The sequence below is a fragment of the Aspergillus welwitschiae genome (genome assembly GCF_003344945.1).
Source record: "Aspergillus welwitschiae strain CBS 139.54b unplaced genomic scaffold BDQ94scaffold_10, whole genome shotgun sequence".
NCBI classification, from domain to species: domain Eukaryota; kingdom Fungi; phylum Ascomycota; class Eurotiomycetes; order Eurotiales; family Aspergillaceae; genus Aspergillus; species Aspergillus welwitschiae.
This window is the reverse complement of record NW_020798704.1, coordinates 95,437-114,627: the sequence shown is the minus strand read 5'-3', so window position 1 is coordinate 114,627 and position 19,191 is coordinate 95,437. Positions and strand designations below refer to the sequence as shown.

The 19,191-nt window shown below is 54.0% G+C and overlaps 7 protein-coding genes across 7 annotated transcripts; 4 read left to right on the top strand and 3 right to left on the bottom strand.

Moving 5' to 3' along the window:
• The first annotated feature begins 862 nt into the window (after positions 1-862).
• Positions 863-4,123, top strand: BDQ94DRAFT_8956 (putative cellobiose dehydrogenase). The gene is made up of 2 exons (XM_026776790.1): positions 863-3,304; positions 3,372-4,123. Exons 1-2 carry the CDS (start codon positions 1,118-1,120, stop codon positions 3,975-3,977), a joined length of 2,793 nt encoding a protein of 930 aa, XP_026628036.1. The 5' UTR covers positions 863-1,117; the 3' UTR covers positions 3,978-4,123.
• A 390-nt stretch (positions 4,124-4,513) lies between these two features.
• Positions 4,514-6,502, bottom strand: BDQ94DRAFT_140088 (putative Cu-dependent DNA-binding protein). The gene is made up of 3 exons (XM_026765556.1): positions 5,833-6,502; positions 5,617-5,759; positions 4,514-5,525 (listed from the first exon to the last, which is right to left on the bottom strand). The coding sequence occupies exons 1-3, from the start codon at positions 5,906-5,908 to the stop codon at positions 5,034-5,036; spliced, it is 711 nt and encodes a 236-aa protein (XP_026628035.1). The 5' UTR covers positions 5,909-6,502; the 3' UTR covers positions 4,514-5,033.
• A 1,134-nt stretch (positions 6,503-7,636) lies between these two features.
• BDQ94DRAFT_140087 (putative actin polymerization protein Bzz1) lies at positions 7,637-10,832 on the bottom strand. Its single transcript, XM_026765555.1, has 7 exons — positions 10,719-10,832; positions 10,538-10,583; positions 10,453-10,479; positions 9,821-10,348; positions 9,693-9,773; positions 8,500-9,643; positions 7,637-8,445 (listed from the first exon to the last, which is right to left on the bottom strand). Exons 2-7 carry the CDS (start codon positions 10,580-10,582, stop codon positions 8,039-8,041), a joined length of 2,232 nt encoding a protein of 743 aa, XP_026628034.1. The 5' UTR covers position 10,583; positions 10,719-10,832; the 3' UTR covers positions 7,637-8,038.
• A 299-nt stretch (positions 10,833-11,131) lies between these two features.
• dbp5 (ATP-dependent RNA helicase DBP5) lies at positions 11,132-13,373 on the top strand. Its single transcript, XM_026765554.1, has 6 exons — positions 11,132-11,455; positions 11,557-11,725; positions 11,793-12,290; positions 12,343-12,580; positions 12,630-12,830; positions 12,895-13,373. Exons 1-6 carry the CDS (start codon positions 11,383-11,385, stop codon positions 13,162-13,164), a joined length of 1,449 nt encoding a protein of 482 aa, XP_026628033.1. The 5' UTR covers positions 11,132-11,382; the 3' UTR covers positions 13,165-13,373.
• A 678-nt stretch (positions 13,374-14,051) lies between these two features.
• Positions 14,052-15,549, top strand: BDQ94DRAFT_168698 (putative GTP cyclohydrolase II; the record flags this gene model as incomplete). Its single annotated transcript, XM_026771131.1, has 3 exons — positions 14,052-14,165; positions 14,225-15,181; positions 15,235-15,549. The coding sequence occupies 3 exons, from the start codon at positions 14,052-14,054 to the stop codon at positions 15,547-15,549; spliced, it is 1,386 nt and encodes a 461-aa protein (XP_026628032.1).
• Positions 15,550-15,752: 203 nt separating this feature from the next.
• BDQ94DRAFT_8877 (uncharacterized protein) lies at positions 15,753-17,232 on the bottom strand. The gene is made up of 4 exons (XM_026776769.1): positions 16,880-17,232; positions 16,318-16,814; positions 16,056-16,246; positions 15,753-16,001 (listed from the first exon to the last, which is right to left on the bottom strand). Exons 1-4 carry the CDS (start codon positions 17,045-17,047, stop codon positions 15,877-15,879), a joined length of 981 nt encoding a protein of 326 aa, XP_026628031.1. The 5' UTR covers positions 17,048-17,232; the 3' UTR covers positions 15,753-15,876.
• A 529-nt stretch (positions 17,233-17,761) lies between these two features.
• Positions 17,762-19,051, top strand: BDQ94DRAFT_140081 (dihydrodipicolinate synthase family protein). The gene has a single exon (XM_026765553.1). The coding sequence runs from the start codon at positions 17,842-17,844 to the stop codon at positions 18,829-18,831; it is 990 nt and encodes a 329-aa protein (XP_026628030.1). The 5' UTR covers positions 17,762-17,841; the 3' UTR covers positions 18,832-19,051.
• Positions 19,052-19,191: the final 140 nt, after the last annotated feature.

The following is a 19,191-nucleotide window of genomic DNA, read 5'->3' as shown; positions in this document are numbered from 1 at the left end:
CTTCACTATCCATCCCATCTAGCTACCCCTCATCATGTCACGGTCAGTCTTGCTAGCAGACCCATTGGGGTTCCTGGCCGGTAAGTCACTCCTGGTCCCTGAACCTGGCCCAAGACCCCCCTTGGCTCATCTTTTAATAGATCCATAGCCAGTCTCCTTCCTCGACGGGTGGATTCCCGGATATTGTCCTGCATCTTGGCGGCCCTTCCAGTCTTTCCCCTACAATAGCTAGAGAGAAAGAGAGACAGAGGCCATCCTAGTGGCACTCGGTCAATTCCGGTGGGACCCCGTTCACGGAGAGAGACAGTGGAAATGTCGAGACCAATAGTACCCCCCCGACTCCGTGAGAATGAAGCCAATGAGGAGGACGGGTTTAGTGAGCAATCCACCAGCGCGCGAACTTCACGGAGGAGGGGTGTTTTGTTTAAATGGGCTTGGCTGAGAACGAGCACCTGGGCGCCATCATGCTCAAACCACGGCGGCCGTTGTGTGAAACTCGCGCCGTTTAGTGAGGCTTGGCATGTCCCACTGCTGAAGATAAACCTCCCAGCTAGAAGCGCTCTAGCAGTCCCGCCGGAAATTGCTTATCTTGCCTCGAACCACTGACAGCCGCCATTCCCCTGTCAAAATGGAGGCCGATGACCGAGAATGCCCTCATCCATGCTTCCTTCGGGCGTCTGAAGAGTGGGCGTCTGCCCAGCCAGTGTCCACTCTCTCAATTTCTTCAATGCGTTAGCCTTGCCCTCCGCCCTCCCCCTTCAATATGATTATCATATCACCACCGTTTAATGGCTCCGCTCTCCATGTCAAGGCTGTCGGACCATCCCCACGCACCCTTCCCTCGATTCCTATATATCAATGGCTCTCGCCGCGGCCAGCATGGATTCCTCTCTTCCTGTTCTCTTCCCCATCTTCACTTCACTCTTGCTTGAGAGTTTCCATTCTTTTTTTTTTGGCAACTTCTTTTTTGCCGCCATTCTTTCTTTCTTGGGTTGCTGCTGGGCCAGCTTGACATACCCAATTCCTTGACACTCTTTTTTCAATCTTCGTCTTCTTCCTTCGTGGCCTATCCTTTCAAATTTGCGCTTTTCTGCATTTCGGGTAAATCCAGGAAAAGATGCGTTCTGTTCTGCTTAGTGGCGTGGCCGCCCTGAGCTACGCTTTGGGCGTCTCGGCCAATGCCTACAACACCTCCGCCTACACCGATTCGGCCTCTGGCATCGACTTCCAGAGATGGTGTGATACCGACGACACCGGTTTCTGTTTCGGTATCGCCCTGCCCGAGGATGTCAGCACCGACTTCATCGGTCAGCTGACCGTCCCCCTGTCCAGCTCCAAGGGTTGGGGTGGTGTCAGTATGTCGGGTTCCATGACCAACGTCCTCCTGATTGCCGCCTGGCCCGATGGTGATTCGGCCGTGGGTACTCTGCGTGAGGCCACGTCCTATGTCTCCCCGTCTGTCTACAGCGGTGATGCTTCGATCGAGGAGATCCCCGACGGCACCTCCGTCAACAGCACCTACTTGACCTACACCTTCCTGTGCAAGGGCTGCATCATCGGTCAGCCCACCACCTTCGACGCCAACTCGACCCAGTACTACTTCGGCTGGGCTCTCAGTGCCTCCAACCCCACGACTCCCTCCTCCGCCTCCTCCAAGATGCCCTACCACGCTGCCGGCTATGGTGGTTTCGAGGTGCAGCTGGCCAACGCCAAGTCGTCCAAGTACTCCACCTGGGCTTCCAAGGCTGTCTCGACCCAGTCCACTGCTACTTCTGCTTCCGCCTCCTCCAGTGCCTCCGCATCCGCCTCTCCCTCCGCCAGCGTTGCCGCCACCGTCTCAAACACGACCTACGATTACATTGTTGTCGGTGGTGGTGCTGCTGGTCTGGTTGCCGCTGAGCGCCTGGCCGAGACCAAGAAGAGCGTCCTGCTCATCGAGCGTGGTGTGGCCCCGACCGTCGAGCTGGGTGCTACCGACTCCCTGTCATGGAACTCTTCCCTCACCGCGTACGACCTGCCGGCTCTGGGCACCTACATCCAGAGCTCCGACTACGTCAGCCAGTACCTCTGTGATGACACTGCCGGTATGGCTGGTTGTGTTCTCGGTGGTGGTACCGTCATCAACGCCATGTCTTTCATCTACCCCCAGGATGCTGATTTCGACGACAAGTGGCCCACCGGCTGGAAGTGGAAGGACGTCAAGGCTGCTGCCGAGCGCCTCTACGCCCGCAACCCTGGTAGCACCCTCCCTTCGGCTGATGGCAAGCGTTACGACCAGGGCATGTACACCGTTCTCTCCTCTTTCCTGAAGGGTCTCGGCTGGAAGTCTGTCGACTCTCAGGAGCAGCCCAACGAGAAGCACATGGTCTACAGCTACCCCTCCTGGGATGTCGGCAATGGTATCCGTGCCGGTCCTGTCCGTTCCTACCTGCCCCTGGTCGAGGACGCTGACAACTTCCACATGAGCCTGAACACCAAGGTCCGCCGCGTCGTCCGCCGCGGGGGTCGCATCACTGGTGTTGAGGTCGAGACCTCCTCTGGCAGCGTCGAAATCATCAATGTCCGCGCCGGTGGTAAGGTTGTTCTTGCTGCTGGTTCCATGTCCACTCCCCGCATCCTGTTCAACTCCGGTATCGGTCCCTCTGAACAGATCAAGACCGTCCAGAGCGGCAGCACTGGCATCACCGTGCCTCCCTCCGCTGAATGGATCAACCTGCCCGTCGGCGAGAACCTCCGTGACCACCCCATGTTCACGGTCACCGTCAACACCAACAGCAACTTCACCCACTTCAACACCTCCAGTGCCGTCTCCGACCCCGCTGCTCCCATCCGCAACCTCTACGCCGAGGGCTCCGGTGTCCTGACTCAGGGTGGCCACCGTCTCCAGTTCTGGACCTCCAACGTCGGCACCGACGGCGTCACTCGCTTCTACCAGGCCTCCTGCAGTACCACCGAGGATGGTGTCATCACCATGAAGCTGTACCTCACCCACGGTGCCACCTCCACCGGTGTTCTCGGCATTGACTCGACCGGCTCCACCACCATCGAGACTTCCCCTTACCTGAACACCGCCGCCGACAAGGAAGCCCTTACCCGCTTCCTCAACGGCCTGATCGCCGACATGAAGAACTCGACCGCTGGCTTCTCCATCCAGGGTAGTGCGACCGCGTCGAGCATCATGGACAAGCTGACTGCCGGTGACCACTACGTTGGTACTGCCAAGATGGGTGTCGACGATGGCCGTGAGAGCAATGGCACCTCCGTTGTTGACCTCAACACCAAGGTCTACGGTACTGAGAACTTGGTACGTTAACCCCTCCCCTATTTCCTTCTGTCTGAGACCATCTCTTCTAACCTCATATCTGCAATAGTACATCGTCGACGGCAGTATCCACCCCGACCTTCCCACCGGTAACTCCCAGGCCATCATCCAGATCGCCGCCGAGGCCGCCGTTGCCCGCATTATCGCCCAGGGCACCAGCGCCACCTCTGCCTCCGCCTCTGCCTCCGTCTCCGTTGCTGCTTCCACCCAGGCCGCCTACGCCTCGACTACTTCCGAGGCCGCTGTCGCCACGGAGACCGAGGCCGCGGCCGTCACCTCCACTGAGGCTGTCACCGCCTCCGCCGTCCCCACCACCGGTACCATCTCGTCTACCACCGGCTCTTCTTCCTCTTCTTCCTCCGCTGGTTCCTCCAGCGAGTCGGAGAGCAGCACCGGCGCTGATGACAACGAGGGTGATGACGATGATGACGAGGAGTACGACTGCGACGACGAGGATGATGAGGATGACAGCAGCAGCGGAGTCGAGACCTCCGAGTCCGTGACCGCCAAGGTCGCCGTGGCTACCTCTGCCGCTGCTGACTCGGGTGCCTCTACCACCACCGTGTGGGTGACCTCGACTGCCTGGACCACTACCACTGATATGGTGGTGGCTACCAGCACTTCGACCGTGACTGTCTGGCCCACCTATGCTTAGATGGGTTGATCGATTCAAGGGCGTGACGGGGAATGGAAAAAGGGCGCAAACCTTGACTGAAGTTCTAGGCCCGTTCCGTTCTCTGTTTGTGTATCTATCTATCTATTTTTTATATATAGAATTTACTTTTATCTACTCTTTCATAAGTTCTACGCGTAATATGAAAGCAGATTGTAGTAGTGGAGTGTGGGCGTTGACCTTGTATATGGTAAGATAGAAACTTGCGGCATGTAGACATGTATAGTAGTACTACTTACTAAGTTACGTAGTCCTCATTAATTTAGGCGAACTCTGGGGCTATTTACTAGTAATCTAACAACAGGCATATAATAACAACCTAGGATATATACCACTACAATGGTGTTTAGCTTAGCTATCTGTACCGCATTGATGAGTTTGTGCTCGATGTCCACTCGCTAACCTACTAGTAAGTAGTATGTGCCATAGACCAAGTCAATAAATAGTAGTTGGAGAGCTTGAATTGTGGACTAAATGCTACTACTACGGACAAAGACACTTCCGCACCATAGTAACAACCTGGTTAGGCCACCCCCCACCAAATCCGACATGTTTAGTTTCTGTTCCTGCACATGACTAAGTTCAGATGTCATTTTACTTATCTAGACATGTTTTGGAGTGTCTGATACCACTCTGTCTCAAGTTAGTATTTCAGATATCGAAATCATCTTCTCATCAATTGTTATCGCATTTTGACACAGTAGGTAATGAACCTTATGCAGTAAAATCAATTCAGCCTGCCCCATGCTATATACATGCTCATGCTCATGCACATGTAATGCAATGCAATGCTCTCTACTAGCGGAACCAGTTCAAGTAAGTAGATAGATAGATAGGTGCTGTTGATCCCGACTGGGTCCATGTGGCCAACTTCAACCGTCACAGTTCGTGTTTCTCATAACTTCATATATACAACCCTTCCCCGCCGGATCATTTTTTCGGACTTGATCCCTCCCACCACCGCCCCTATCCGAACGACCCTCTCGTATCTCCACAGAATAAGATTCGATCTGCAAGACACAAGAGGATCCACAAATGTTAGAGCACACCACCATCGTGGTGATCGTCGTGTAACCAATCCCAGTCATTGCCCTGGAAGACAGGATCTGCCGCGAGCATTGTCGCGCTGACGTCATCTAATCCCATTTCATCGAGCGCGTAGATGGCATTGCTATCTGCAAAGGATACGGCCAGGTCGCTGTACATGCGATGCGTGTCCACCAGCAATGGATTCGCCATGGACATGGCCATGCTGTCATGGGTGGCGGCCATGGAGCAGAATGATGGCGGGAGGGATGCGATTGGTGGTGGGGAGAGATATCCTGCTGCTGTTGCCGTAGTACACCCTGGGAGAGTCGTCGCAGCGGAAACAGAGGCGTATGCGCCAGCCGCCGCCGCCGCCGCAGCAGCAGGAAGGGGGGAATTCGCATTCGCGGCGGCACTAGTACTCGGCGAAATTGACGGCCGCGGCGCAATGGGTAAAAACGTCGTCGGAGACGCCGAGAGTCGCGGAGAACGGCCAGCAGCTCGCTAGAAGCCACTATATCAGCCTGAACTGCACCAAAAGCCATTGCCCCATGGGTGGAAATCATGTGATGTGGAAAGTATGGTGAACGTGTACTTTTGAGGATGAAGAAGGATGATGATGTTCGGTCTCACGTTTGAGCTTGGCGTGCTCTTCGGGGCTTTCGCAGGGAGTGCAGTTGCAGATGGAGCAGGTCGCAAAGGGACGACCTTTGCGGTTGATGCGGATTAGGGGTCGATCTTGATGTGTGTATCACGGTTAGCATGGACGGAGGGAGACCAGAATTACGATGGAGGAGAAGAGAATAATTACCATTGTGTTTGCAGGTGGTCACACGATGGCCGCGGACACAAGCTTCACATGCCCACTTTTCGCCGTCGATGAGCATTCCTTCGGATTAACGATTGATGGGTGAGGGGAGTAAGAAGAAGGAGGAGGGAGGAAGAGGAGCGGATGGGCATGATGGTGGTGGTAAGTCAATGGGAGGGAAGGGAGGATTTATACGTAGAAAGTGGGTGGAGGTGGTGATAGCGAAGGGAAGGGAAAAGAAAAAATAATTAGTTGAATATGACCAAAAAAAATCCAGGTGAGAGGAAAAAGAGGGTAAACAGCTACGTAGGGGAGGAGCTTAGACCAGCTAGACACTAGATGGGGGGAAGAAAAGAAGGGGAAGAGCTGGCACAGCCACGGATCGACTGCATGGATGGGGATGTCATTTCATCTCGGTTGGGAGATTAGTAGGTAGCAGAGAGGGTAGTTGTGGGTGATAGAATGAGGTATAGCCATGAGGGATTTTAGAATATTCGGGAGGGCAAAAGGATGAGGATCCCCGGGTTTCGATTAGCAAGAGAATGAGCAAAGGACCCAAGTGGAGAGGAAGTAAGAGTGGTAGTAAGTAGTTAGTAGTAAGTAGTAGTGAGTAGTGAGTCGGGAGGGAAGGATGATGAAGCAGTGGTACTTTTCACTCCGACGGGCCTCCACCGTGATATCAGCAGAATCCTACTATAGTCACGGCTTCTCTCCTAACTAACCTGCACACAGTAAGTAGTATAGTATAGTATGATGGCAATGAAGGACAGAATGCGGCATTTTCCCAGCCAGCTTCCCGACGAGCTGCCCCATCGGTGCTAGTCTTCTGCTTCCAATGGATGGCCCAGCAAATTCCCGCATACAATCACCTCGCCAGTGCCACGTTCTGGCTCCGTCTCATTTTTCTGCCTTTTTTTCTCGCTCGGCTAGACTCACAATTTTTTTCTTGTCTATCGCCAAATTGCTGTTGCCTGAAAGTTCAGGGTCTGACTGAACAGAAGGACTAATCAGTTGCCTCAAAACTGCAGGGCAATTGGACCCCAGAGTCAGAACAACAGTACCTCCAGACTACCTACTTAGTACTACTTACTAGTTAGTTACTAGCTAAAAAAGTTACCTCGGGATCACAGCATATGACAACTCTCTTATCCTCCGACACCACACACACTCACACACTCTCACTCTCACACACACAACTCAACCCACCAGCCACCTGGTCGTTAACTAATCTGGAGGTGGCTGAGCAACACCTGAGCTTACTTCCATCAAGATTAGTCGCAACTCGCTAATCCTCGCACGAGCCAACTGCGTGATTATTCGCTCGACTTCATTGGCTGCGCGGATCACGGTTTGGCTGCAGGATCCTTCCAAGCTGGCTGCAGCTGCAGCTGTCTCTCTTTCCCTCTTCCTCTCTTGTCGTCCGAGCTTTTTTGTTTTCCCTTTCTACCACTGCAGGTCTGTCACTCGGTCATCCATCCATCCATCCCCGGGTAAATCACGAAAATTTTTTTTCCACCCGCGGCTGGCTGGAGGGACGTAAATTAGTTACTAGTCTAGCACGGTAAAGTAGCTTTTGGTTGTAGATCATCTTTCCGATCGGAAACTCGGAATCCCTTTTTTGGTGTTTCCTGATTTCGCTATCAGAAAAATCTTATCAGAAATAGAGCCTTATTCCCTCCCTCCCTCTTTTCTTTCTTTCCCTCTCCAATTTCGAATTTCTTTCAATCTGCCCACTATACCTTGTCTTAGGAGCGTATCTATGACTCCGCTGCCATATTTTACGGCTTGTCTTACGTCTGCCTACACATGGGATGTTGAAATGATACCAGCGCGACACACCTCGTGGAGTAATAAAAAGAAACCGAATAGATGACCATGTCATGCCATATACACAACGCGCAGTTCAACCCTATGTACAGATAGTTCCATTCACCCACATCCACTACCTCTGCTGCACTGTGCACGGTGCACTTCTCACCACACATCTACCTGCCACTTAGGAATATGCCTGAGGATATAGACAGTAGCCAAAAAACAACAACGGCCAAAACCAAAGCAAGCCAAGATACAAACAGACCAGCTCCCAGGCTTCCCGATGCAATGTAACAATAACAAAAAAAATCCACAAATAACCTATGTGAAAGGTGCAGCATGCCCATGCAATACTTCCACCTAGCCCTCAACTGGAGGCAGGTAGTGGGAAATATCATCACACCTCCTGAATATAGTTCGCCGGTACGCTCTTCGTCACGCCACCCCGCTCAACATCCGCCCATCCATCTCCGCCATCCCGATTCACCAGCACAAACCGGTCGCCCTCCACCATGCTCCATTCCATATCGCTGCGCGCCTCGTAGTCATACAGCGCTTCCACATACTGGAGTTTCTTGGCGCCCCGCCGCGGTGCCACGGCTGGTCCGACCCGTTTGTTGCCCCCGGCGCCACCGCCGCCCGTCAACGAGGCCGACGAGTTCGAGTACGTCGAGCCCGGCCGGTCAGCCGTGAAGCCGGGGCTGGCGGACGGCACTGGAGAAGGTGCGGGACCAGCTTCCACATAGGAAGCAGGCACGAGCCCTTCCTCGCTGCCGAACCGGACACGCATCCAGCCAGATCCATCTATAATGTATCGGTTAGTTTGTTACCGGTAAAGAGTCGGGGGAAAAGGCATACCGTCTGGCTCTAGAATGACTACATCGTCTCCCTCTTGAACAGTGACCTCGTCAGCCCCACCAGCTTGGTATGCGTAGAGCATCTTGCCGTGCTGCTCGTTGGCCTTGGAGCTTAGCGCCGGCGTCGAGTCGTTGGCCGGCGGACCGCTGATGTACTGTGCCGGCGGCGGTGCAAGAATTCGGTTCTTCCGTGCTGGGGCGGGTTTGGTCTCCGCCACGGGGGTGGGAAGCTCGGCGGCGGTCGTGGTAGGAGACTGTGTGGCATTCGACATAGATCGGTTGGCGCTAACCGCGTAGCCTGAGCTCAACGAGTTCATCGTGTCTTTGCGGGTAAGCGATGGCGCCGTGGATGAGCTCGTAGTTGGCTCTAGGTCAAGTGGCGCTGGGGCGGTGTTGGCTTGTTCTTGTCGCTCCGCCTTCAGCTTCTTCTTTTCTTCCTTGGTCTGCTCGCCCGGGCACTCGGCTGGGACCTTCATTTCACATTTACTGTGACAGGTGTATCCGCAGTCGCGGCAGTCGAAGCCCTTGGCAGACAATCCCCATATCCTTTCTCCGCACAGGTCGCAGTTGGTCGGGATCTTGAACGTCTGCGACTTGAAATTGTGGTTGCGCGCTCCGAGCGAAAGATCGCCCACCGCCGCCATGATGGTAGAGGTTTCCACCTCGGCCGTCAGGCGCCTGCGGTCAACTTCATGCAGGGATTCCTGTTGGAAGAATATAGCTCGGACAACTTCCACCTCGTTGCGTTTGTCTGTGCCCTGCCGGATGTTCTCCCGGACCCGCCTGGCGTTTTCCACCTCGCGTCGCTTGGAATCGGCCTCGACCCTCAGTTCCCGCACCTGTGTCTTGCTCTTGCTGAGGAGGTTGCGCAAAAAGACCTTGGCCGCCTCGTCAGTGATGAGCGCGTCGTCGTCGTGCCAGATCGGGCTCGGCTCGAAGGCCAGGTTGGCCGGCTCCTGTGATTGTGTGACATTGTGGCGCAGGAACATCAGCGAGTCCAGGTGTGGAACGTTGCGCGGAATCTCGTTGATGAGGTTTGCCATGTGGTCCATACTCTTGGAGAGGTAATTCTTCTCGAGTTGTGCGGCCATGGTCCAGAGTGAGTTCAGCTTCGTTACACGCGTTTCGTTGAGGTCTTGCAGGCCCTACACGGAAGGTTAGCAAATTGTATCCAACCAGTCAAAGCAAACCTACATCAAGTAGCTCCGGCACATATTCGTGGTAAAAGCGCTCTTTCATCTTGTTCGTCACGTTGATGCTGATGAGATATGTGTTCTGCAATGCCGTCAGCGATAGTCGTTGGCATCATCGTAGTAACCTACCTTAACGTTGTTCATCTCCAATATCTGCTGCTGATACGCCGCCTGGGCCTTGGGCTTGCTGTGGTCGAACGAGGATTCCATCTTCTTCCGTCTTGCCTCAACTTCCTGGCACGCGCCATCATATTTACCCTTGGCCTTCTTCAGGTCACTATACGAGGAGTCCCTCTCCTTTTCCAGTTTGGCGTGGAAATCCACATGACACTTCCTGAGCTCCTCGTACTGGTTCGCAGCTTGTTTGAGCGGCTCTGCGACGTGGACGAGCAGGTCGTTACCGAAGTGATCCCGTTCAGTGGCATGCGCTTCCACGGCGCTCAATTGCGTCGACCACGTGGTGAGGGAGGCACTTTCAAGGGAGCCCGGGGTCATGCTAGGGGTGTCTCCGACACTCAAACTGCTGATTTTCTTGGCTTTGCGGTCGTAGTACTTCTTGCATAGTGCCGTTAACTTTGCCGCATACTCCTTCTCGATTGCGCTGCGCTCGCGGTAAAACTGTTGTATCTCGTCTAGCCATCCGATACCATTCGACACCTAGCAGGCGACATCTTAGTTCTCGATCCATAGGGTTTCGGCGATCATCCGAGGTGTTCAGCTTGAAGGGGTGAGGAGGCGGGAAGAGGGAAGTAAGTGCCTACCCAATTGTTGACCGGTTTAAACGAATCCTGCCAAGGTCCTCGATTAGCTGGAATCTGGGGTTGATGCGACAGAGTTATGTCATACCTTCAATTCCGCCCCAAAGTGAGGGGCGACATCCGGGGTAGCCATTCTGTTAGATGGTCAGCTTGTCGGAGGTCACGCCGCAGGGAGACAAGGCGGAGATGGGACATGGAAGACTCAAAAATGCGTCGGCCTAGCGAGTCGCAAGTCCAACCACAAGAGCGAATGGAGCAGCCTAACTTACCTTCCACGTGCGGAACAGCCGTTGGCGACCGTGTGTGCTCCGTAGTCCGTACAACCGGATGGTGGGTAGGGGGGGATCGGGGAACCAGGAATCGTTGCCAGGCGCGGCTGGAATGGCTGGAGAGCGATGGGAAGCGGGGAAAGATGACCATACCTGACAGCCTCAGGCTGCCTGTCAGGCCACGTTGAGCCTCCCATGCTCGGCCTGAGCTTCCCTACGTCATCCCCTCCCCGGCAAGTATCCGTATGGTATCGTAAGCGGTATGCTTTCGGTCTCACCGCCTCCTGATCCCGTTAGACTGCAGCTACTCGGCTGCTCGCCCAAACAGGCCTAGCGTCGATCCAAGGCGGTCGGCCGTGTTGGTTTTTCGACCGTCATCGTGATGGGAGCTTCCTTTTAGCCATTGCTGCTTTGCCCGGGTGTTGAACAATCAATCGCCGTTCCTCTTCCATCGTCTAATTCGGCACCGTGGTGAACGTGTCATTCTTTTCTCGTGTGCGCCTGATTTGCTGTGTTGAGCGGTTGATTCCTGTTTCAGCGCGCTGTTGATTACCCCGCCATCTCTCCCCTCCGACTGGGAAACACGACCAACGACTTGCATCCGAAACATCATCTTCGACCCCTTACCTCTACTTCCTTTACGGTTTTTCTATACATCATCAGAATGGCGTCTGAACAACCTGAGGCCGGTTCTCTTGCGGACCGCATCACCAAGCCGGAGGAATCTGCCCCTGCTGGTACGATATTTGTCTACTTCTATGCCACCGCTCGTTTCACTTCCATGTCACTTTCTTACCAATCCCTATCGGACCCTGACTTATGCGATCATCTTGTGCAGAAGCTCCCGAACAGACCGAAGACATCCCTCAGACCGATGGTGCCGCCGCTCAGCAGGGTGGCTCCGATCTCCATGAGCCTGACTACACCGTTGAAGTCAAGCTCAGCGATCTCCAGGCCGACCCGAATAACCCCCTTTTCTCCGTAAAGAACTTTGAAGATCTCGGCCTGTGCGTGGATCCGTCAATCTCGGTTGTTGTGCTGCTACACTAGGGTGCTAACCCATCGTGAAATCAGGGACCCCCGTATCCTCCAGGGATTGTCGGCAATGAACTTCCGGAAACCCTCCAAGATCCAAGAGAGAGCCCTCCCGCTGCTACTTGGCAACCCCGCCAAGAATCTGGTCGGTCAGTCTCAGTCCGGTACTGGAAAGACTGCGGCCTTCGTCCTGAACATCCTCAGTCGATTGGACCTCTCGTCGGAGCAGTTGCAAAAGACCCCCCAGGCGTTGATCCTGGCCCCCACACGAGAGCTGGCTCGTCAGATTGTTGGTGTCATTCAAGTTATGGGCCAGTTCCTTGATGGGCTCGTTATTGGTACCGCTGTGCCGGCAGATACCGGCGCACGCCCGGCCAAGATGGAGTGCTCCGTCGTTGTGGGTACTCCTGGTACTGTTATGGACATGATTAAGAGGCGCATCATGATTGCGAACAAGCTCCGCGTGCTTGTTCTCGACGAAGCCGACAACATGCTGGACCAGCAAGGTCTGGGTGACCAGTGTATCCGTGTGAAGGCGTCAGTATCTCTACTTCTACGCTTTGCGCCACTCGTACTAAAGTCCATCCAGTTTGTTGCCTAGGGATATCCAGGTCGTCCTCTTTTCCGCTACCTTCCCTGCTCACGTCCACGAATATGCGTCCAAGTTCGCTCCTCAGGCCAACGAGATTACCCTCCAGCACGAGGAGTTGACCGTCGAGGGTATCAAGCAGCTGTACCTGGACTGCTCGAATGACGAGGACAAGTACCAGACCCTTGTCAACCTCTACGGTCTGCTCACCGTCGGCTCGTCCATCATCTTCGTTAAGGTTTGTTCACGTCCTCTACAACATTGCAATGTCTCTAACGGAGGATTAGACCCGTGCTTCGGCCCAGGAGATCGAAAAGCGCATGGTTGCCGAGGGTCACACCGTGGCATCTCTTACCGGTGGCATTGAGGGTTCGCAGCGTGATGCAGTCATTGACCAATTCCGTGCCGGACACGCGAAGGTCTTGATTACGACCAACGTGCTTGCCCGAGGTATTGATGTCTCGACTGTGTCCATGGTTATCAACTACGTAAGCAATGCCCTTTCGATGATCGTTGCGGGTTGAAATGCTAATGACGCATCCTAATAAATAGGATATCCCTGAGATCCACCAACCCGGCGCCCGTCAACGACAGGCCGACTTCCAGACCTACCTGCACCGTATTGGCCGTACGGGACGTTTCGGCCGCGTGGGTGTATCCATATCCTTTGTGTCCAACCGGGAAGAGTGGGAGATGCTCAACCAGATTCAGAGATACTTCAACACCAACATCCAGCGGATTGACACCAAGGACTGGGACGAGGTGGAGGAGATTATCAAGAAGACGATCAAGAGCTCGCGTGCTCAGCTCGGCTTCCGGTAGAGCGAGTCCGACACATCCTCGATGCGACGCTGCTGTCCGATGGCGGTCGCTCAATCGTGTCGATTGGAAGCGATTGGATTAAGATATGACTATGGTTGAAATGTGGATTGCTTATGAAGAGTTATGAGGATTTCTTTGTGTTCAAATGAAAGTCAGATTAATAGATACCAGTCGAATGCTCATTCCATGGGTGTTTTTGTGGCTTTGGGTCATCATTCCCAGCCAACCATTACTAGTTCCCTACCAGAAGACCGACAGGGGAGGGCCATGTGACCCAGGCGGGTCCCGTGATTCGGTGTCCCAAAGATGCCGCCATTCGGTTAATCGTGGAAGGGGGGATCCGTAGCCATGGAATCGGTCGCTCATTCATTGGCGATGATGGCCGTAATAGCTCCCTTGTAGCATTGTCGCCGCGCTTCCCCGCGGAACTCCAAGCGGACCGGAATGAGGGGTCGATCATCCGCATCGCCCTCGGCGTCATCGTGCATCCGCAACTTGACCGTGAGTAGGACTGCAAAACAACCGCCGGATCGGGCCTCTGTCCATCCTGATCTCGTTTTACCCAGCAAGAGAGAACCGGGTATGATAGACCAGACAACCAGGGTTCTGCATACTCCGGACCCAACCGGGGACAGATAAGGCCAGGGGGCGTGAACGATAAGGAGTCAAGTGCGGAGAATGAGGGAGAGATGAGGCAGTAAGATTGAGAATCGGGCCCAAGTCACATGCAGCAGGCATGCAGCGACACCCATCGTCGCCCTGTTTTTCTTGCCCCCTCCTCTCTTCATTCTTAATTCTCTCTTTTCTCTTCCCTTCTTCCATCCTCTTCTTCTCATCTCCCCTGACTCCCTACAGCCTATTCCTTCCCCGCATCGTCGTCCAGCATCATGTTGGTGACCGATACCTCTATCAAGCCCGCTTCCGACGAGGCGACGGCCCAGTCACCGACAACACCAAGCTCACCGACTCACTCCAACTCCCGTTACAGTACGCATATTGTGGTAAGTTTGTGGTGATGTCTTCGACTGATGTGGGCAAGAATCCTTACCGTGTGAGCTAGTTGACTACATACCCCGGCCAAAGTGGCATCGACCCCATCCCGCTCGAATGGGGCGCCCCAGATGCCAAATCCCGCGGCCCCGTCGTTGTCTCCCGCAGCTCCGCACTGCTTAAGCGACGGAATGCCATGGGCGCTCATGGTGGCAGTTACAGCATCTACAACGCCCTCGCCATCGCCGCCGGTGACCTGGAACCGAACTTCCGCCCCGACCTCAGCAACAGCCAGCCCACATTCAACTTCCCATGGCAGCCGGCCTGGGCCGATAAGACCAAGATTGTGTCCATGGACCCGTGGGGACATGACATTGTTAACCAGTTCCGGGACGAGCTAAGCAAGGGCTGGGATATCCGCCCCACAATGGCGGTGACTCGCGCGAACATGAACTTCGCGGAGATCGCCGAGGCGGTGAAGGAGGGGAAACTCGAAGTAGACGGGTCGATTGTGGTTGATTCCTCCGGTGAGGTGCGCGTCACTAAAGTCGCCGTCGAACCGGTCTGGTATCTCCCTGGTGTCGCAGAGCGCTTCGGAGTTGATGAGGGCACGCTGCGGCGGACGCTATTCGAACACACGGGCGGGAGTTATCCCGAATTGATCACCCGGCCCGATCTGAAGATCTTCCTCCCTCCCATCGGAGGCCTGACGGTCTATATCTTTGGGCCACCGGAGCGGGTATCCGATGAGAATGTGAAATTGGCATTGCGTATTCACGACGAATGTAATGGCAGTGATGTCTTCCAATCGGACATCTGCACCTGCCGACCGTACCTTGCGTTTGGTATCCGGGAGGCGATTCGCGAAGCGCAGAGTGGAGGCAGCGGAGTGGTCATCTACTTCCGAAAGGAAGGTCGAGCCCTGGGTGAGGTGATCAAGTACTTGGTCTACAATGCTCGCAAGCGAGGCGGTGATACCGCCGACAAGTACTTTACGCGGACGGAGAACATTGCCGGCGTTAGAGACGTAAGCTGTGGACATCTTGTAGATGGAACTATCAGACTGACCTTAAACTCTAGATGCGCTTCCAAGCTCTGATGCCCGATATCCTACACTGGCTCGGCATCAAAAAGATCGACCGCATGCTGTCCATGTCCAACATGAAGCACGACGCCATCGTCGAGTCGGGGATAAAGATCCTGGAGCGTATTCCGATCCCGGACGAGATGATTCCGACAGATTCGCGTGTCGAAATCGATGCGAAGATCAATGCTGGTTACTTCACAACCGGGAAGAATGTCACAGCGGAAGACTTGGCTGCTGTGCGCGGACGAGGATGGGAGAAGTGGGAGGATATCACGGTACGTTCTGTCATTAGAGTGGACCTTGGATGAGGACCTTGCTGACAAGTCTAGCACTGATTGCGGTTTCAACCTACACTTACGACAAACCTACGAGTCTTCGGGTACATGATATTAATTTGGTTGGCGACGACGCATGGCTTGCGCAGCATTTCGGGTCATGAAGCGACATTTGTTTGCATGATTTGCATGAGCTATATAAGATGTATAGAAAATCAAAAAAAGGTTAAAATGGGCAGCTATCTTCTGTTGCCGGTGTACTTCTGCAATGGGTATATAGTAGTATCGAGCATGCCACATCTAGAAAGTCTCGGCCTTCATGACTGTAGTGTACATCTTCATATCCAACAGGCCAAGTCATTACATAGTACCATCCCTTTCCCCACTCCCATCCAAGAACCTCGTCCCTCCTTCATTGGCCACACCATCATGGTCCCCCTTGAACGCAGCCCCGGACAACATATGAAACTTCTTCTCTCGTTTATCTAGTCACGATTAGCCACATCCTCAAATCACACAGATTCGAGTTTCAAACTCACCAGCAAATACTTTCCTTACCCCCTTCTTGACAACCGTAATACATGCAGCCAGGATCCCCACATTCACCTCAACCATAGCCCACAGAGCCAGTAAGCTAAAATTATGCATAAAGAATGACCTGCTCTCCTCCTCGTTGTTGTACGAGACAACAATCGTGAAATATGTCCTGGCGATAGAAATGGCGGTTACACTATCCATCAATCCCATTAGTACCTCGTCACCGCGTGATAGTAGTATGAGAGGAGCAGGGACAGGACATACTAAATCCCCACAATATAAAGCCCTATCGTGCCTATTTTCCTCCCTATCCACATTTTCAACCCCGCAATAACGGGGATGGGAATGATAGTGATTAGTATGTTTGTAATTAGATCCGTGATTGTATATACGGTCAGTAGAGTACCCCTGTTTGTGCTTGCGCAGGTGTTACTGTCATTGGCAGCCTCTGACAACCATATACTGGAAACATGGCTACCGCACTGGAGAATCGTTGCTAGGATGAAGGCGATGACCCATAGTGTCACGGCAGCAATGAGGAAAGTACATAGTCGATGAATAGGGTGGGTACTGAAGACGCGTTTCCATAGAGTAAGGAAGCTGAGTTTTATCAGTCCCAGGGCGAGGATCTCGATGATCTGCAGGGCGAGTTGGTATTTCTTTGCTTGGACTTCAGTCTGAGCTGTGGGTTGGGTGTAGTTTGCGATGACGTCGCGGGATGTTCCCGCTAGTAGAGTACCATTGTATACCAGGGTGAATAGCTGTTTCGATGTTAGACAACTTGTTTCCAACATAGCTAGTTAGCTATTGGTAGTGTCACGCTTACCAGCGCAGCAAGCGCCAGCCAGTCATCCGCAAGTAGATCTAGCCGCGCTAGTCGTCGCGCGTAGAACCGAAGCGTCACGGACAATATAGATGTCACTGTGAAGACGGAAGTTACTGCCAGGAGCGCTGAGGGACTCGGGGCGCTGGGGGTGGTCCAGTCGTGAGCCATGGCCGGCTGATGTCTCGTGTTCTGGCTCCCGCCAGGAATGGTGCGCTGGCGTCTGATGTCTCTCGCGACAGATGGAACGTATCTAGGGGATCATGATAGCGATAGGGGTTTGGGGCTACTAGCTTGCTGGGTTTGACTTGTCTATCGCGTGTTTGTGTTTGGAAAGTGAGGTAGTCAAAGAAGACATGTTCGGAGAGCTGCGGTGCAGGATGACGGCGCTAAGACTAGGCTGAGGTTCTGCCGTGGCTGATGCTGGACCCTTGCAGTTGGGGGCCATTTCTGCCTCATTTCTTTCTATTTCGACCATACGGTGTCTTAGTTACGATTGGAGATTGGATCACCCTACCGAGGATTGTAGTTCCATCATATCAACGCACTCGTATTGTGTACTATGCTCTAGTGTGAAGTGAAGATAGTTGATGGGGTTGATGCAAGCAACACTGCTCACAGGCTATATATTTAACCTTGCCCACCGCAGCTGCAGTCACTGCAATGCGACTCAGTGGAGTCCGGCGCATATACTAACCATCTTTAAAGGCAGTTAACTGCATCCTCCACCCCTCAGCCTGATCCCCGCACCGACTCCGATATCGTTCAGTGCAAAACAGCATTCGGAGTGGCTGCCCGCTGATAAGCGTTCGGGAAGCCATCCCGACCGGATTCTTTTCCATCCCCGCAGCCTCCAAGTATATAATCAGCTCCCCTCCAGCACGTCATTGACCGAAGATTCACTCAATTGATACCCCTATCTCCTACACATAATCCCTATAGAATTCATAGACCTCACCATCACCATGGGCTCCTCCGTCGCCGTCACCCCCCAGCCTCATATCCCCAAAGCCGGCGTTTGGTGCCCCGCCGTGACCTTCTTCGATCACAGCACCGACACCATCGACCTTGATGCCCAAAAGAAATACTACCAGTACCTCTCCACCACCGGCCTCGCTGGCCTCGTCATTCTCGGCACCAACTCCGAAGCCTTCCTCCTCACCCGCGAAGAACGCGCCCAACTCATCGCCACGGCCCGTGCCGCCGTCGGCCCTGACTACCCCCTCATGGCCGGCTGCGGTGCCCACTCCACCAAGCAAGTGCTGGAACTCGCCGAGGACGCCGCCGCCGCGGGCGCAAACTACATCCTTGTCCTGCCCCCGGCATACTTCGGCAAAGCCACAACCCCGGCCGTCGTGAAGCGCTTCTTCGCGGACGTCGCGCGCAAGAGTCCCCTGCCTGTCGTGGTGTACAACTTCCCGGGTGTCTGTAACGGCGTGGATCTGGATTCGGAGACCATCACCACCATTGTGCGCGAGTCGGCGGCGTCTAGCGCCAATGGAGTCTCGAATGTGGTGGGTGTCAAGCTGACGTGTGGGTCGGTGGGCAAGATTACGAGGCTGGCGGCCACTTTTTCCAAGGAGGAGTTTGCAATCTATGGTGGCCAGTCGGATTTCTTGATCGGTGGCTTGGCTGCGGGCTCTGCTGGGTGCATTGCTGCTTTTGCCAATGTGTTCCCAAAGACGGCATCGAAGATCTATGACCTTTATGTCGCTGGTAAGATCCAGGAGGCAGTGGAGTTGCAACGCCAGGCAGCGCTCGCGGAGAGTCCTTGCAAGAGTGGAATTGCTGCCACCAAGTACGCGGCTGCGATCTTCTCGGCTCGCGCGGCGGGCATTGAGGGGGCTGAGGAGAAGCTGAAGCCCCGAACGCCGTATGAGGAACCGGCGGAGGGTGCGAAGAAGGGGGTGCAAGACCTGATGAGCGCCGTGGCCAAGGTCGAAGGAAGTATATAAAATTTCTAATTAGACTATGAAGATATGAGATATGCGTGCGAATCTAAAATAGCTTGTCTTTCCTAAAATAATAAAGGACAGAACACCTGATGGTTTTGGTTTCGCTGTCGACCCATAGGCAGGTTCTACTCGCCTTTGCCTTCTCAAGTGCATCTTAGTATCGATAGAGTCCGAACTGAGCTTCCAGAGTCCCGAATAGCTTTCAGTCACATGAATGACTCGAGGTGAGTGTCGGTGGTGATTATTGTGATGCTCTAGCAGATCGCAGCTCAGCCACCCCCTGCACTGCCACTCTTGCTAACTCTCACGCATCCCCGCCCGAGTTTCCACCAATATTCTTCTGCTTATCTACCCACGGTT